The sequence below is a fragment of the Pimephales promelas genome, chromosome 2 (assembly GCF_988280905.1).
Source record: "Pimephales promelas chromosome 2, fPimPro1.hap1.1, whole genome shotgun sequence".
Lineage (NCBI taxonomy): Eukaryota > Metazoa > Chordata > Actinopteri > Cypriniformes > Leuciscidae > Pimephales > Pimephales promelas.
The window spans coordinates 6,140,462-6,159,655 of record NC_142770.1 but is presented as its reverse complement, the minus strand read 5'-3'; the positions used below and the strand labels follow the sequence as shown (position 1 = coordinate 6,159,655).

The 19,194-nt window shown below is 37.1% G+C and overlaps 1 protein-coding gene and 1 long non-coding RNA gene across 3 annotated transcripts in view; one reads left to right on the top strand and one right to left on the bottom strand.

The window, feature by feature from the left end:
• Positions 1–16,808, top strand: part of LOC148995773 (uncharacterized) — a 34,276-nt gene extending 17,468 nt beyond the window's left edge. For both annotated transcript variants that reach the window (XR_016146979.1, XR_016146983.1), the window contains exons 2-5: positions 14,089–14,424; positions 15,375–15,686; positions 15,790–15,847; positions 15,961–16,808. This is a non-coding gene — a long non-coding RNA (uncharacterized LOC148995773). The remainder of the gene's footprint in view (positions 1–14,088; positions 14,425–15,374; positions 15,687–15,789; positions 15,848–15,960) is intronic.
• Positions 7,473–12,137, bottom strand: LOC120492918 (uncharacterized). The gene is made up of 5 exons (XM_089121422.1): positions 11,665–12,137; positions 11,228–11,542; positions 11,021–11,074; positions 8,320–8,622; positions 7,473–8,190 (listed from the first exon to the last, which is right to left on the bottom strand). Exons 1-5 carry the CDS (start codon positions 11,705–11,707, stop codon positions 8,021–8,023), a joined length of 885 nt encoding a protein of 294 aa, XP_088977548.1. The 5' UTR covers positions 11,708–12,137; the 3' UTR covers positions 7,473–8,020.
• Positions 16,809–19,194: the final 2,386 nt, after the last annotated feature.

The window sequence follows — 19,194 nt, the reverse complement described above, 5'->3', positions numbered from 1 at the left end:
TCCAAATAGATTTGGGAGTCACTGTCATGCACCATTTGAAGGAGGAATGTCCTTTTCTGAGACATGGCTGGTGTGTGGGTGGGTGGGTGTGCATGTGTGTATTGGTGTGTAGAGAGTTTTTTTGTTTTTTTTTTGCACGTTCACAAATTCAACTTTTCTTTTTCTTGCCTCGGGGCAACATTGTGCGTTAAGGAGTACTTTTCAAGGGTGTCCTGGACAATACTTCATGCCAAATAATGTGTAAGGGAAGATGCAGGGTTTCTGGGTGCAGAGGAACACCCAAAGTCCCTAAAGTGACACCAGTGTCCAGCATCCACCTAAGGGGTCAAGCCCAACCCTTGAAAAACATAAAATAAATATTTAAATAAACAAAGTAGTATCACTCTTGCCAAGCACTGATTTCTGATAGATTTCTGATTTCTTACCCAAGCATAGAGATTTTAGATATTGTATTTGGCTTTGGGAACACCAATCTACTCCAGTAAAAAAATATCTGGAGGACGATCCACTTGCGTTCTCTCTCTCACACACGTAAACACCTTTCAGAAGCGCGTGTTGGGCTCATTAGTCATCAGACCAGCTGTAAATGTAGAGAGAGAGAGAGACCTACCCTATCTCACGACGAATTCGTACGAGTGATTAAAAAGTGGCTAATTCGTACTAATTCGTACGACCTCACTCGTGCGAATTCATACGATTTGTCTAAACCCACGTGACGGTTATGTTTAGGGGCGGGGTCAGGGGTAGGTCATTCGTACGAATTCATACGAATTCGTAAAATATGTTAAAATTCGTACGAATTCCCGTGAGATCGGGTTGGAGAGACAGGGAGACGCCCCTCCACCTCCACCTCCACAGACAGTAGCAGCAGTCGCGAGCACTGAACCGAACGCTGCACACGGATAATTTTTTTCCTTTACTCAATGAGATGAAAATGGACACATTGTCTTCTTGGCTATTTCTGTTCTTCTCGTTTGGTAAGTAGTTTTGTTTTCTTGACCAGGTGGTTTAAAGTTGTTATAGACTACAAGCAGCTACCCGTTTCGCATTTGTAAAACGCATCACCCAACATTCTTATTTCGTTTAAACAGCGTGAGTGACGCAGTGATTCTTATAACCCGCTTGAGATACAGTTTAAGTACTCGCATGCAGAGAGATAGAGAGAAAGTGTGTAGGATTTGTGGCTTTGTTTTTAGAAGTGCTGATTTGGTTGATTCGAGTGTGTCTCTGTGTGTTTATTGCCCATTCAAGAACTCCCGAGGGTAAACCTGTCATGAATTCTGAGAAGGTGGAGCAGATGCAGAATAACCGAGCAGTGTAATGGATTTATGCAATCATTGACAATAAGTTAACAAAGTTGACAAGACGAGGTGAGAACTATTCAAATAAGAGAGGGCACACGAGAACAGGTTTCCGCTCCGTTCCCATTCATTGGATGCCGGCTTGTAAGCTAAAAACCACACTAACCACAATTACAGTCAGAAACAGACACAATTGACTTCCATTTGTGACTGATGACTTCCGCAGATCCAACTTTTGAAAGTGAGAAAGAAGAATGTCGGATTTATAATAGGCTAAGAATAAAGTTGAGATGAATTAGTATATTCTGCTATTTATTGCCCAGTTTGGTAGTCTTAAGAGTTATTATTTTTAACGGTTTATTAATTAATTAATTTATTTTGCGTATCTTGCTCTCATACCACGAACGGATACAATTGATTTCTTGTGTCGTCAGTTTTGACGTTGCCTCCGCTTAGAATTAGTTGTTTATTATCGCTCTTTATGGTTTACATCGATTTTATAATTATAGGTAAATATAGGCTAACTCACGTGAAATTTGTTGCTTCTGTGCGAAATATGTGCTTTTTTTATTCTAATATAGCTACATTTTAGTTTAGATTAAAATGTGCTTCAGTAACAAAGACTTTCCGTATGGTAAATGTTTTTCATAATTAAATTCATCATGTTTTCATCATGATTTGGCTGCTGGAGCTCCTCTCTTTTTTTTTTATTCATAATAGTAGCCTACAAAAGGTGTGTGTGTGTGTGTGTGTGTGTGTGTGTGTGTGTGTGAGAGAGAGAGAGAGAGAGAGAGAGAGAGAGAGAGAGAGAGAGAGAGAGAGAGAGAGACAAACAAAACAAAAAAAGCTCTGGTGCCACACCTTAGGCTACAACAGAAGCATAAGAGGTTGTGCTTATGAGTGATTAACATATTTGACACACTTGGAGGTGAATCAGAGATGTTTGTTTAACTGTTGTGGACACAGTTATGAAGTCTGGCAGGTATAGATCTGACATTTTCACTCTCGCGATTTCATTGGGGTTTAACAAAAATGTTATAGCCTACTATTATTGTCTATGAAGGTGGAAGGCAAGAATATGAGTTGGTTATGTTTAACTTTAGAGAGAGAGAGAGAGAGAGAATAAAAACAAATACTTTTCATTCCCATGAGTGGGTGATATAAGTTGATCTGCAAACAGTAAAAAAAGGACAGATCCAGATCTCTTCATTTCTCATGTGAATCCCAGACACATGCAATACAGAAACAAAGGACATCTTCTTCAGATAAAATAATCAAGACTGGTTTCATCAAGGGTGTGGTTGGGTTAAACTTACAATTCACTCGTGGCTCATGGGTGTGTGGTGTTTAGCTTTAGGAGACACAATTTGTTTCCCTGTTGTGCAGAGTCATTACAGATGCCAGTCGGGTTCTGTCTCTTCCTGACAGATATTTTATTAAGGATTTTCACTCTCAAGATTTAATCAGGATTTAACTAAAAATGTTCTTGCATTTAATTGTCTTAGTGACTGTGGAAGGTAAGAACATATTTTAATGAAATCCATTTAAGTGTTTATTACACGGTTATCATTTGCTTGTGGAGCATGTGCTGGTTTTTTAGAATATAGAATTATTGTAGAATAAGTCAGAAACTCGGTAATAAAAAAAGAACATTTCAAATATCTTATAGCTTTCTTGCAGGGCAGTGGAAATTAAAAACCTGTTCTATCAGATTTTTTTTTTTTTTTGTTGTGATCACTGATATTCCTTAACCTGTTTAAACAAAGCCAATGGCACGTAAATCAGTGCAGCAGCCTCGTCTCAGCCGAAAAGGGAAACCACAGAGATAAAACAAGGCCTCTGATTTTTTTTTTCTAAATTACAAGGCATTGTGACAGTTCCTGTTTATGTTTATATGCTGTATGTGTGTTTGTTTGTTTGTGGGATTGCCCACCGATATGCTTTTAGGCTATACACACTTTCATGAGATTGTGTTAGTTATTTCTTAACAGTTATACATAAGGTTTTAATGTTTATTGCATTACTTTAGAACAGTCCTGTTTAACGTAGGATATTAATTTTAAAGTTAGACCTACCTACCTTGTAATCTTACAACCTGTACAAAATGCAAAAAAAAAAAAAAAAAATGCAACAAAATTTGTGCCACACGAATCGAAAAAACAAAACAAAAAAAGCTCTACTTTAAAGGTGTGGCACAACAGAAGCATAAGAGGTTGTGCTTATGAGTGATTAACATATTTGACACACTTGGAGGTGAATCAGAGATGTTTGTTTAACTGTTGTGGACATGAAGTTATGAAGTCTGGCAGGTATAGATGCCCTGACATTTTCACTCTCGCAATTTCAATGGGGTTTAACAAAAATGTTATAGCCTACTATTATTGTCTATGAAGGTGGAAGGCAAGAATACCTTTTTGATTTGGCTATGTTTAACTTTAACTAGAAAAACTAAATATAATAAATGCACAAAAAGACACGAGACAACAGAACATTCCCAATCCAAGCGCACACACACACACACACACACACACACACACACAAATGGGGGTCAACACATGCAATGGGGGTCAACACATGCAATGCAAAATAAATGGTGAAATTAGATGAAGCGTTTTTTAAAAAAAAATCTACATACATCATCTATATCTATCCCTTCTAGATATTTTAGAAGGTTTTAGATAAAAAATGTCCTTTGCAATGGACACCAGGTCTCAGTTGTTGTTTTTTAAAAAATGACATGAAATTATGTATAGTCAAAAACAATGGAATATTTTTTTTTCCATTAACAAATAAATTTGGGGTTTCAGGATTTTTTTTTTCAAACAAAATTTCCATATTCACTTGTCTGTATCAAATTTATAGACAAGACAATTAGTTTGTTCAGGCATGGTTTTGTAAGGGAATTACAAACCTACGCACATTCAAACGCATAACTAGGCTATAGAATCAATTCTTAAAGGAGTAGTTCACTTTTTTTTTTTTTTTTTTTTAACTTTTGCTGATAATTTACTCACCCCCATCCAAAATATCCATGTCTTTCTTTCTTCAGTCGAAAAGAAATTAAGGTTTTGATGAAAACATTCCAGCATTGTTCTCCATATAATGGACTTTACTGGGAACCAAATGGTTCAAGGTCCAAAAGACAGTTTCAGTGCAAACTGCGAACCATTCAAATGGCTTTAAACGATTCCAGACAATTAATTGATAATGTCTTATCAAGCGAAACGATCGCTCATTTAAAAAAAAATAACAAAGTTTAAGTTTTATAAGCACAAATGGTCGCCTTGCTCTGTTCTGTGATGCGCTTGAGAATGTGTTGGCTTTCGTGTCTTTACTGTTTGAACTCATTCACCAAAATGAACAACAAATCTTTTTTTGAGTCAATCCGTCCATTTCGTTCGTTGACTGAACCAAATGACTTGAAAAAAGATTTGTTCATTTTGATGAATGAGTTCGAAGAGTAGAGTCACGAAAGCGCATCACAGAACAGAGCAAGGCGACCATTGGACCCATTAGATCAATTGATGGAGTTTTAGGACACCAGGCGACCCAATGGTGGAGTTTTAAGATACGAGTTTTAAGATTAAAGTTTTTCGGTTCCTTGCCACTGTTGCCTTAGGCTTGCTCAGTTGGGGATATTCAAATGAATCAACCAATCAGTAATACCATTGATCAGCTCTACCAAACGTGGATGTTTTTCCATTGAGTAACGAACATTGTTTTGATTGATATTGTGAAGCTGCTTTGATGCAATCTATATTGTGAAAAGCATTATAAATATACTTTACTTGACAAAATGCCTGATAAACATGATTTAAGTCCTGATGTCCTCTACAGTGGACATGCTTGAAATAAATGTCCTGTTCTTTAACAAAGTCATTTTTTATTTGAAACCCCACAAAGTTTTTTTGAGATGTTGCTTTATAAAACACAATTTGAAAGTAGTCCGACTTAAATTACAATTACAATATATTTGTATTATTATATTTCCATAAGAGAGCTACATTTGATCACTAAATTAATGTCAGACATTTGAAAAGACCAAGGATAAGTTGTATTCATGGTGAAACCTCCATTTAAGCCCTGTGTGCTCTTTATAGGAGACCCTGACATATGGTGTCAGAGAAATTCACTAAAATATAATGCCCCCTGTGGACAAAAATCTGTTCATGGGTCCCAAAAACCTAAAAAATAATGGTCAATATTACAATTGAAAATGCTAAAACTTTGCCAAAAGGTATTTTATAATATCTAAATTAATCTGAATGCACATGAATAGAAACGTCTTTAGGACCCAGAACAGCTCATTTACTCCAAAATGGATCTAAGGACATCTAGTGGCAACAGTCATGAAATATCTCATTTGTTTTCTGTTTAGTTTTTCCACAAGAGCTGGACAGAAACACAGCCCATGTGAGATTATGTTGAGCAGCATTTAGAGGGTAATGCATAAAATCTGTTCTTTTGAATTTAATTTGAAAGAATATGAAGACTATTCATAATTAAACAATTAAAGCACAATGTATTGATACATTCGATTCAATTGCAAATTAAATAAAACCTAAAGAATCTCCAAAGAATTATCAAAATTAAATGAGAAAAGATTTCAGGACAAAAATTAAACTGGTTTTGTTAATGTAGTTTTAAATGTTTAAAGGTTAAATATATATATATATATATATATATATATATATATATATATATATATATATATATATATATATATATATATGATTTATAAAGATAATTCTCAACAATGTTATGGAAGATATAAGATAATCGTTTGACATACTACTGTAAATCGGGCATACTTTTATAGTCCTATTGAGATGTTGAATTCAAAGTTGTCACATTTGAATGATATTTGCAAAATATAATCATATTTCCAGTGCTAAATTTGATTATTCAATCAATGTCAGTAATTTTAGAAGGAGAGGGAGTTGTCATGAACAATCCAAACATTTGGGATTTCTTAAAAAAAAACAAAAAAACAAAAACAAAAAAAACTGCATAATTATTATACAATACAGATCGGTCAGAGAAATTCTTTCAAAATAATTTCCTCAGAGGTCAAAAGTCTATGATTATATATCAGGAGGATATTTGTGTGCGCACACATGGAACATTTCTGTTGTGTTGTGGCGTGTTTCCATTGTGTTGTTGTTTAAATTTCATTGTGTTGTGCACTAGGGCCACAGATAAGGTAGACTGATCTTTATATAAAGACTTTTATTGGGGATCAACAAAGTAGCCTGTGTAAGAACAGTCAAAGTAGTAGGCATTAAGCAAAGAAACAATCTAGAAAACAGGCATGTTGTACAAAAGAAAAAGAAAAGGAGTGTGTCAGCGCTGACCTCTGGTGCTGAACAAGAGGGACTGCAGTAGAAAGTGAATATAAAGACACACGAAAATAACAACGCATTCTCACCCCAAGGCGTCACCTTTGACCATGCTTCAATATTTGACGTTTTAGGCGCCCTTTAGCGTCACTTACATGACGCGATCCTACGGCGTCATCTAACTGACGCTAAAGGAAAGCGTCAGTTAGAGGACGCGGTTAGGTTTAGGTGTGGGGTGGGGGTAGGGTACACGCGATCCTATGGTGTCATCTAACTGACGCTAAAGGGCGCCTAAAGCGTCAGATATTGAAGCATGTCCAAATGCTTCCCAAGGCGTCAGTTAGGTGACGCCTTGGGAGTGAGAATGGGCTGAAAATAATCATAAAGCATTTGGTTTGACGGTTGGATTTATTTGCAACAGGCAGGTCTAGAACTAGTTTATGAACGTGTCCTGAGTGTGCTGTGATAGGAATGGGAATACAGTCGGTCTAACTGATATCGATATTCTGATCATATTTTTTTCAAGCACATATGACCAAATTTATATGTGTATATATATATATATATATATATATATGAAGAGTTCAGATGCAAAAGCCTCTAAGTGCCATTTGAAATTTTCTTCTAGAATGATCATTTTTATCAAGCTTGTATTATTAAGTTCAGTGATTTCACTTAAATGGCAATGATAATTACCTATTAATTGTTATTTAAGTTGAATTACTGAACTTAAATATACAAGTTTGATAAAAATCATCATTAAAGAAGAAAATTTCAAATGGCATTTACAGGCTTTTGCATCTGAACTCTTCATATATACATATTGTTGTAATTTAAGTGATATATATAAAAGTCATTAAAGTGGAAAAATGCCTTTTTACTCATGTGCAGCAGGTTTACTTAACTCGCACTGAAAAATTAAGACTGAAAAAAGGTTTAAAAGCTAGGTAAAGGATTCTGAAACGGGTCCTGGTAGGAGAAGGACTTACTGCCAGATTCTGGAAGATACAGTCTTCAAGCAGAGGTGCGAGTCATTCTCAGAGTCTATAAAACTTATTAAAAAATATGACTATCAGACTATCGACTTGCATAGTTCAGTGATGGGGAGAGATTCTGTCATTGTGATGTTACTGAAGTGAAAAGTGATGATCTGATACTGTGGATGTTTGCACTTTTGCTTGTGTGATATTGTTTCAATAATATAATATTCCTAAATGATGTGGTATTTGTACCTTTATTGTTGTTCTAGCTGGACACCAGTTTGTACCCTATTTTTTGCAAAGTCAATTAAAAATAAAGTCCATAATAACATCATCTCATAACCCATCATGTCAGGGCGGGTTGTATTTGAGGGCAATGAGACTGTTGTTCAGTTCAACACTATATTGTATCAGTGAGAGACTGATGCGGATGCACATGTGCTCTCCTCTCCTCATTCATTTTATTAGATCTGATGTCATAAATCAGCACAGCAACAGTAGCCACGCCCACCAGAGCAGAGATGACCAATCGGATCACAGCTTCAGTGAAACCACAACACTGGACAGAGTCTAAATAAAAATAAGAAAACATTGTGCATACAGTTGTGCTTTTCAATAAGCATAGACTATTGCACTTAGACACTAAAGCAAAGGCAATGATGTACTTGTTTATCATAAATATGGCAACACCTCACTTACCTTCACATGGTTGACAGAGTCGACTGTTGTCCAGATGTGTGGTCTGGTTGATAATGGTATTGTTGATCACACAGCTGTAAGTGTTGTTATCCTGATATTCCACATCCAGAGGTAGAGAGAGACTGATGCTGAGATCAGACACACTGATGTTGGACAATACACTCATTCCTTTATACCAGGAGAGAGTCACATCACTCACATTCACAGCTGAACACACCAGTGAACATCTGGACACTGATGATCTTGATGATGATGATGAACACTGTGAAGGGTCCCTGGTGATGACAGGAATGGGCAGAGGAGCTGGAAAAGAGAAGGAAGATTGTTTATAGGCAGTTTCAGAACAAAACAAGTAAAAATACTATTGGGTTTTACATTAAATCTGTACAGTAATACATGTACAACATTTTATTTGATCTTCCTTTTTTTGTTCTTATTCATAAACATTTCCATGAAAAATGCAGAACTAAATGGGCTTCATGGTCTTTAGTAACATTAAATGTTCTCAGATTGTTGAATTTGCTGCATTCACAAACCGTACGAACGCTTTGAGTGTCAAGTCATGTCTGACTTGAAATGAACTATCAAAGAAATGTCTGTGTTTAAAACAAAACCTGCTGGGTTAAATCACCTGCTTGCTGGCTGGCTTTTTTTAAAAGATGATGATGATTATTATTATTATCATTTTAAATATCAGATCAATTGGCTTTATTAATGCAATACATTGAATGACAGAGACTTGTGGTCTCCCAATGGCTTACATTATTGTTAAAATATTTATATTTGCACTAAAATTAAGGCTTACGCTGCTTCCCATTTGCCTATTATTAAAAGTAAAAAGTATTGCCCTAAAAGTATGTACTGTTTTTCTGTATTGGATTTGGAGAGAAAAGATATAGGACATTGATCAGCCAGGATGGGTCTTTTGTGGCAAAAACGCTTTTCATATTTTTATATATTTATAAAAGTTCACATTGTTGATTTAGATGAATTGTGATATAATTAAAAGCAGAATATGTAAGAGTTTTAGACTAAAATATCCACACAAAAAAACGATATAAATTATATTTATTGACTTACGTGCTTTCATTATACCAAATGTTTCCAACATTGTTAAAATTTTAAATGCCGTGTCATTAGGTATCCTGTCAGTGACATTTTCAATATTGGCAAAAGTTTTGGGATGTCTGCCTTTACAAGCACATGAACCCATTCGTAATCCATTGGTTTTAATATGGAATTAATAGTATAAAATAGTCCAGAGTGTCTTGTATTCTGAAGCATTAAGAGTTCCTTTCACTGGAACTAAGAGGTGAAGCCCAACTCCTGAAAAACAACCCCACACCATAATCCCCCCTCCAGCTAACATTACACTTGACACAATGCAGTCAGGCAAGTACCGTTCTCCTGGAAACTGCCAAACCCAGACTCATTCATCAGATTGCCAGACAGAGAAGTGTGATTCATCACTCAGAGAACACGTCTCGACCACTCTAGAGTCCGGTGGCTTTACATCACTGCATCAGACTCATTGCATTGCACTTGATGTAGGGCTTGGACACAGCTGCTCGACCATGGAAACTCATTCCATGAAGCTTTCTGCTCACTGTTCATGAGCTAATCTGAAGGCCACACGAAGTTTGGAGGTCTGTAGTTATTGACTCTGCAGAAAGTTGCCCACTTCTACGCACTGTGTGCCAACATGTGCGGGCCCCGCTCTGTGAATGTGGCCGACCACTTGATGGATGAGTTGCTGTTGTTCCCAATTGCTTCCACTTTGTTACTATACCACTAACAGTTGACTGTGGGAATATTTAGCAGTGAGAATTGCAGTTATTGCACAGGTGGAAACCTATCACAGTACCACACTTGAATTCGCTGAGCTCCCCAAAGCGACCCATTCTTTCACATGTTCGTAGAAGTGTCTGCATGCTACTTGCTATTAATACGAATGAATTACCATGATTTTAACTAGCTGGCAGTGTTGTAGTACTCGAGACTCGGACTCGTCTCGGACTCGGTCTCGAGACCATATTTTAATGGTCTTGGTCTTGTCATGGACTCGTGTCCATTTGGACTCGGAATTGACTCGTACTGGAAATTTTTTTTTTTTAGGACTCGGAATTATTCCCGAGTCCACTCGAGTTCAATTCAAAATATTTTTCATGATTATTAATGTATGTTAATAAAATATTTCTTTAAATTGATTGAAACGCCCAGTGATTGGTGATTTTCTAGTGCGCAACTGCGCATGACAAATTGTAATAAAATTACTTTTAACACCACCTACTATGTGGCCTTTTTACCGTAAACTGATCATATTTTTTAAACTTTAAGTTAATTCAGTAAAAAAAAAAAGGATTTCTCTAAGTAAATAAAAGTAAATTAGGTAATCAACCCTCACTGGTCTCGGTCTCGACTCGGACTCGACTCTCTATGGACTCGGTCTTGACTCGGACTCGACTCTCTCTGGTCTCTGTATCGACTCGGACTCGAGTGAGGTGGTCTCGACTACAACACTGCTAGCAGGTATTTGGTGTTATGCTCAGTGCTCTCGTAGTAACCTGCTAATTTCTTGTAAAAATGTTGGCTCTGCTCACTTTCTTTAATCACTGTATTAAAACAGCAGTTATTCATTTTAATTAAAAGATTAACACAATGATATTAAAATAAGTAATCCTTATGCTATAATGAGACTCACCTGGATCATGGCTAATGTGTGGGATTGTCTGAAGGACAGGTGTTGAAACATGTGCTTTATACCAAAAAGAAAACAATCAAAAAGAAAATGAAGGAACCGCCAAAGTGTAATACCACATTTAAGTGAGAGTGAGAGAACTGCATCACATTTGAATAGTTTCCATCTGAAAGATGACTAAAAAGATCATATGCGGTGTATTTCACTTACCAAACACACTAACTGTGAATGTTTTGTGTGAATCCCCTTGATGGCTGAGAACAGTTAGTTTATAAAGTCCAGAGTTTGTGGTTCTGATGTCCTTTATGGTGAGAGATCCCGTTTGACTGTCAAGCTGCAGTTTGTCTTTGAATCTCGTGCTTTGCTCATATATAGTGATGCCCTGCTCATCAATGTCAGCAATACGAATCTCTGAACCTCCAAAACACCACAGAATATAATCTGATCTAAGCGTTTCAGTAACACCAGAGTTCAGCGTGATAGACTCTCCCTCCATCACTAAAATCATTTCATCTGTTTTAGCATCTGGAACACATTCAGATGAGGTGGATGGTTAGAAACTGCAGTTAAAATGAATTGTTTGTTTTTCAAAAGAAACACAAAGGAAGTGTTCAGTAACAGGATAAATGTAATATTAAATAACTCACCATGGACACAGATGAAAAACAAGATGACAGTCCACATGGGCATTGTTATAAGACTTAGTCTCTCTTCAGTTGAGTCTCTGTAAAGTTTAGTGGAGGAAGAGCAGATTCAGCCAATGACTCTCATTACTGCAACCGAGTGGGTGTTACTTTCACAGTCCTGTGGTTTTATGTGGGTCATACACTCACTGCGGATGTGTAGACACAGCTGACTTTTTCACATCAAAGAAGTCACATCAAGCAAATACACTCTTATTGATATTTAAAAGCATGTTACTAATTATCCCTAATATTTATTAGAATAAAATCTCCAAGGCTTTCTGAGAAGTTTTGCAGGAACAGATTCTGCGTGGGCAGATGCACGACAGAACTGAAAGTACATAAAAAGAAAGAAAGGAAAAAAAATGCCTGAATGAGTGTCTGTTATCTGTGTCTGTTATCTGTGTTTGAGAGAGTACAAAGCATCGCCCACTGGTGTGGTTTAGACACTTTTCTGCTTTATTTCCACTTGACCGATAGCGTGGGAAAACCCGGACAACTTTCGGCGAATTTAGATTTGCTCTGAAAGTTAGTCTGGCAAAGAGCTCAGAGCATCACAGTCCCGCCCACAGCCGGTGCCTGAAGTAAAAATTCAATACAATTTCTCCATTGACATTTGAGATATAAGCCATAAAAACGTAACCATACATGGTAGACTTAAAACCAGCTACGGCTGTACTAAGCGATTGTATATGCTTATATAAACGCCAAAAGTTCATGGGGCACTAACCTTGTTTTAAGATAAATGCCTTTTATTCGGGATGTATTGGATAAGAACTTCATTACCCACAATCCTGAACAATCCCACAGTCATGCATCTGATTGGTGTATGTCGTGTAACGTGTCTGATTATGGTCTGAAACCCCGCGAAGGTATGCGACAGACTGAAGATCATGTAATGACGTAGGGCTAAGTTCATTGGTCGCACCTCTGCGCCATTGGATGTGCAGTTGCCGCAGCACAGCCTATGAGCGAGCCAGATGCTCAATGTTTTAGCATGTGCATTAGCTTCAGTAAATCGAGGAAAAGGAGTTTCCCTGCACATTCACTATATAAAATTCACTGGAGGAAAAAGTTCACGTGGCTGTCGTCAGATTTGGAAGTCACTCTTTCACGGTGGCTTCAGTCGACTTCACTGAGGCGCGGTGGTTTAGTTCCTTTGCTCGGAAATGAACATATGAAGAGTTCAGATGCAAAAGCCTCTAAGTGCCATTTGAAATTTTCTTCTAGAATGATCATTTTTATTAAGCTTGTATATTTAAGTTCAGTAATTTCACTTAAATGGCAATGATAATTACCTATTAATTGTTATTTAAGTGAAATTACTGAACTTAAATATACAAGTTTGATAAAAATCATCATTAAAGAAGAAAATTTCAAATGGCATTTAGAGGCTTTTGCATCTGAACTCTTCATATGTACACAGGCTTGTACCCTTGACTTTTTTTGGGATTTTCCTCTCGTTTTTTCACTCGAAATGATGTGCTGTATGCTTATGAGTTCAGCCATAGCTGGTTATCCTCAGACATGCTCTAATGCTCTTTAGATATGGATTTTACAAAATGTCAATGGGAGAAATGAATGGGAATTTACTTCCGGCACCAACGCTCTCTCAGGCTGTGGGTGGGACTGTGATGCTCTATTCAAACCCATTTCCAGTCTGCAGAAATCGCAGCACCAATCAGAAACATTGGGGCGGTTCTTTACAAGATGACGACAGCACTGGGATTTTAAAGCAGATTTTGTAGCCTACATTACAAAGATGGATGCCGCCGTCGAACATGACTCACTCGAATCAGCTATCGCGTCTGTTTTTAAGTGATTTGAACGTTTCCTTTTTGTTAAAAACCGAGCAAAGAACAACACCAGAGCCTGTCTAACGGAGTTATTATATTATCTTAGCCACATTTTAAAAAACGATTAATTGAAAAATCTTTTTTTTTTTTTTTTTGCCCAGCCCTAGTATGCATGTCTCCTACCTAATCTTTTTATTTAAAGTTGATTTATTTAGATTTAGTTAAAGTCTGTTTTAGCAAATTATGAGGTGAATCCCCTAGAGTAACCTAAAATCCAACCAGTACCAGACTTGATATATGAAAGTTTCAGCATTGGTCGATTTGTGCATTATACATCCATTTAAATAGAATTATAAAGATTTGATGTATAATTTAAAGTGTAAATGCATCCCTCTATAGGCTACATAGTGTAACAGGCTTGTAAAACAATGTATTTTCCACTATCGCTGGAAGGGTATTGTGGAGGTGCAGTCTATGTGAGATTTGTGCCATATTTATTTTCTAGTTAATCTGGTCTTTTCAGATGCCATATTTAAGATATAAATAAAAGTTGTGAGTAAATTGAGTGACTGAGACACTTGTCTTTTTCTAGGTGTGTTTGCTGTCAAGACGGATGGAGTGGAGTCAGTATCAGCGACTGAGGGAGATCCAGTCACTCTACACACTGGTGTTACTCTAAATGACAAGGGTGTAATAGTCTTGGAATATTTTGGACCTAATCAGAATTGTTCGGCTAAAGTTCGGCTGCGTAACACCAGTATATATGGCAGTAAATGTAATGAAACGTTCAAGGACAGACTGCAGTTTGACCGTAAGACTGGATCTCCCATCATCATGAACACCAGAACCACAGACTCCGGATGCTATCAACTGAAGGTCATGGTCAATAGCAGCACCTTAATTAAGACTTTCAATGTTTCCATTACAGGTGAGTAGAGAATTAAAATATATTCATATTAGTTGAAGAGACGCATTCAGACTCATTTCAAACCCTGTTAATTTAGCATTGCAGCCATGAACCATATCTTGCCAATCTATCTGGCACTCTCTATCTCACACTCTCGCTTGAAATCTAAAGGTGATAGAGCCTTCCCCGTTTTTGGAATCCTTTACCTCAATCGGTTCTTCTTCTTCTTTACATGTATTAAAGTCAGCTCTGATCTTTTCTCTCAGGCCTATTCATAACAGTGGATATGTAGCCTTTGTGAGTTAAAATTGTATATGGAATTTGTACGACGTATGTTTTTATTGTGTTTTGTTGGTCACCAGTAATGCACCTCGGTCAGCAGTAATGTTGTTTTAAGGTGATATATAAATAAAAGTGACCTTGACCTTGATATTAGAGGGGATATGTTTTTTTTTTTTTTTTTTTTTTTTTGCAGATATAGCAATAGACAGAAATTTGAGCCCCTGACTGCAAGATGAATTATCAATATTTGATATTCCCAGAGGAGAAATATTCATTTTAATATTCATTCAGTAAATAATGGGATAGTTTACTCAATGTAAATTCTGTCATCATTTACTGAAACCCCCCCCCCCCTCCCTTTCTATGATTTTCTTTCTTATGTGAAACACAAAAGATTATATATTTTTATATTTTTTTAAAGGTTTCAACTGTTATTGACTTTTTATTATATGGACAAAAATTAAATAAAAATCTATGTCGTCTTTTATGTTCCACTGAATGGAAGTCATACAGGTGTGGAAGGACTTAAGGCAGAGTAAATGATGACTGAATTAGCATGTTGTTGTGAGACAAAATGCCACAAAACTCTGACTCTATACATTGGGTCTTAAAAATGTCTATTTAATTAAGCTAATCATAAAAATAAAGGCCTAGTATGTATTATATAATATATGTTTTCATCTATCCAGCTGTTACTGCACCAGATCCTCCCTTACAATGGTCGATATATGTAGCCGTGTTGGTTCTGGCTGCTCTCAGAGCCGGGATATTCCTGTACTGTTGTTGCAGGAAGAGAAGACAAAAAGAGCAAGCAGGCAAGTACTACCTACGACAAATAGGGTCAAATAAAATTAAATACAAAAATATTGTTAAAAAAATGTTCAATTAGACAACAATACAATTGTCAGTATTGTTATATTGCAAACACATTTTCTAATTTTCTAATCATTTTCTAATCGACCCAGATGAAGAACAGCAGTTACAAGAGCGCTGTATTGAAGGTATTGTATTACTTTGAAAACATAATCTAACTCTGCACTGTTTTTTAATTGATTTATTTTATTTATTTAAAGATTTTTCCTGTATTTTATTATCGTAAAACAGGTCCAGTTCCTGCGGTCAAGTGGAATTGTTTCAAACTAAAGTGTTGGAAGAATCAAACGTATGTATAAATGATTTCCATCGTGGTGCACTTACAATGTTTTATGAAAGGCTTTATAGGCTACTTATATTCATTTATCTTTTTTCCTTTTGCCACTCTCTATTTTTCATTAGCAAACAGGCCGATCAGCACCAACACCAAGAAGTCTGATGACCTGATGATTCCTGTCAACATGCTCAAAACGTTTTTCCTGGAGTCTCCCATATTTCACTCGCATCTCCCACAAACTTCCCGTATTTTTTTTTTTTCATCCAGGGAATATTCCAAGTTGTCCAGTTGTCAGATCTTGTATGAAACATCCTACTCAGACAATTGACACATCATACAGATTTCAACCCATATATGTGACCTCAGCCTGGCAACCTTCACTACATCCCAGTTGCGCTGTTGATGTCTGCGCAGGATGCAAGAAGTGGAATCAAGCATCGTCTAAGCTTAAATGGGAGGAGAAGACTCAGGTTGTGCTCCGGCATAATATATATACAGTAGGCTATGTGGATCTCTTGCACTGAAATTTACTGAATAACGCCAAACAAAAAGCCTACTTGAATTCATGAAGTGCATTAGCTTGCCCATACTGTCCCATTCATGTTGGTTTGGACTCGTTGTGTTTGTATCCACATACCTTCATCACTCATCTGTTGTCATGGACACTAATTACATTCAGCTGTGCGTTTGGTTCTGTGTCAGTTCAGTGTCCCCTATTTTCTGTTAAAGGGGTCATGAACTGGCTTTTTAAAATTTAGTATATTGTTGTCTGAGGTCAACTTATGACGTTCGCTTGGTTTTTGCATTCAACATCATCAAAATGAATAAGTAATAGGCTATTTTCTACCCTAGTTTTGAGCCTAGCTAAAAACGCTCGGGTTTTTGGGGGCGTGTCGCACTGAAGACTTGGAAATAAACGCACACTACTGTGAGTGGATAACAGTTTTGCATATTATAATGAGTTTCGACTCACCCGTCGGGGGAAATTGTTTTGAAAACGTTCAATGTTGTAAAATGGCAACCGGATTTGCCCATACATGTTCGACCCAGAGTCCGTGTGTTGCACCATTCCTGTCGGATCCATAGACGGCACAGCACCGTTCTTTACTCTTAATCGGTCTGCAAATCCAGTCTTGTTTACAAAACAATCCTCCTCAGTGAAATGAAGCGAACAGACGGACGATGTTTTACCCTCATCAGCTGGAACGTCATTAAAAATAAAGTTCATCCATGCAGTCCTATTGGAATCCAGAGGAAGCTTATGCAGCGACTGTCTTCCACAACCAAGCACTGCACAGTATTCTGTATTGCTCGGTAGCTCGATCCGGTTTATCATCACGACGTAGGCATGTAGGCTACTTAGCTATGCGTGTAATGCGTGAATCAATGGGCGGGGATAATACGGCAGTGTTGAAGTGTTGATCTTCTTCTGTGGGGGGTGGTGTTTTAACCCCTTTGACGTCATAGTTCCCCACTTTGAAAAACGAGTCGTTTGCAGAGCCTGATGTCAATAAAAGCTTTTATTGGACTAACAAGTTTTCAGTTCTGAAACTTACAGGATATTCTTATAATATTATGACCTCTTAGATGTCAAAAGCTCAAGGAAAATTTGATTTCTCAGTTCATCACCCCTTTAAGCGTGCTGCTATCCGTTTGCCTTTCTGTTGAGTATTTAGAGAATAAACCTTTTGAATTGAATTGTATAGTATTCATCTTCTGTCTGATAGCAACCACAGTGACTCTTACATTAATTAAATTATTAACTCACTGGGATGTGGATTTTTTTTTTTTGTCTCTCAAGATCAAAGCTGCTGAAGATTTTCCAACCACACAACTTTAAACGTTGAGAATTCTCTCTGAGAATTCAGTGGGATAAAAGGAAATTGTTACATTTTGTAAGGGACTTTCTTGTATTATACTTTTACTTTTAAAATATGACTAATTTGCCAGTATATTGACTTCATTTTTTGTTAACGACCTTGCTTTTATTCTGTGTAAAAGGTACTGATTAAAATCTAAACAAAACGTGACTGTCATTGCTAATTATGTATTTTTGTTACCGCTGCCTGTCACCTGTATTCATGTTCATGTATTGTTAAAAGACGGAGAAAAGAGAATACTTGTTTTACATTCTGAACTAATTGATGGAAGTCACCCAGGATTATTGAATAAAGATGGTTTATTTCAGCTTAATTGTGTCATGTCGTGTGGGGCGCTGTTCTTGGTCTTGACCCGGGCTCATCCTCCCTTGGTCTTGGTCTTGTCTTGGTCTCGGGTTAGGTGGTCTTGACTACACACTAGCTATGACATCTGAAATAAGGGCAATATAAACTCGCAGTGGAGAAAACAGATGTACATTTACATTTATTCATTTAGCTGATACATTTTATCCAGAGCAACTTACAATTGCTACACATGACAGAGGTTGCACGCCTCTGGAGCAACTAGAGGTTAAGTGTCTTGCTCAGGGACACATTTGTGTCTCACAGTGGAAAAATTACAAGCACCATCACCACCGCCTATAGAAGAGCTATGAAAGGCTCTGTTCAAATGGACACTTGGTTTTGTCCACTGAGTGGCAGTAAAAGCACATTTTACTTTCTTGAGTGCAGCCAAAAGGGTCTTAAATTAATGTTCAATTTGCTTCTTATAGGAATGTGTTCATCATAGTTCAAAACAGGTTGTATCTAGGCTACATCTCTTCTAGAACAGGCTTCTCATGGTTGCCTTAATATTTATTTACTGGTTCAACTGGCATATTCAGAAAAATAAGCTTGAAGTTTAAATTGACAAATTGCTGTCTGGACAAATTGCTGTCAGAAAAGAGAATATCCTTCTGATAGATGCTTCGTCACATCCCGTTGTTCTCATTGTGGTTGTAAGAAGCCCATACACTAGGCTACTATACACCTCTATACATCAACAGATTAAACTCCATGTCTGAGCTCAGAACCCAGTTTAATGAACATGCTATTGTTAAATTGAATGCCGTTAAATGATGGACCAAACAGCATGCGCTTGAACAGTGCGTGCAAGTTTAAAACTGCATTGATCAAACCCCTTCTTTGATCCTAATTCATTCAAGTATGGTTCAATAAAGTTCCCGACCGACCCTCAGTTATTCACTTTACTGACCATCTCCAACCAGAATCACTTGTAAACAAGTTCCTCGGTCGCTGAAGATCATTAAGTGATGTGACGTCATCACCGACACCACATGGCTCTGGGCGAAACCAGAGCCGAAACCAACTGACAGAGCTCTCATCAGCGTGCAGTCATTAGCCTACTGTTTATTTTGTTGTAGTGTTATTGTTTTTGTCGATCTGATTCAGCGATTCGAGTCTTCTGATGTGAGTTGA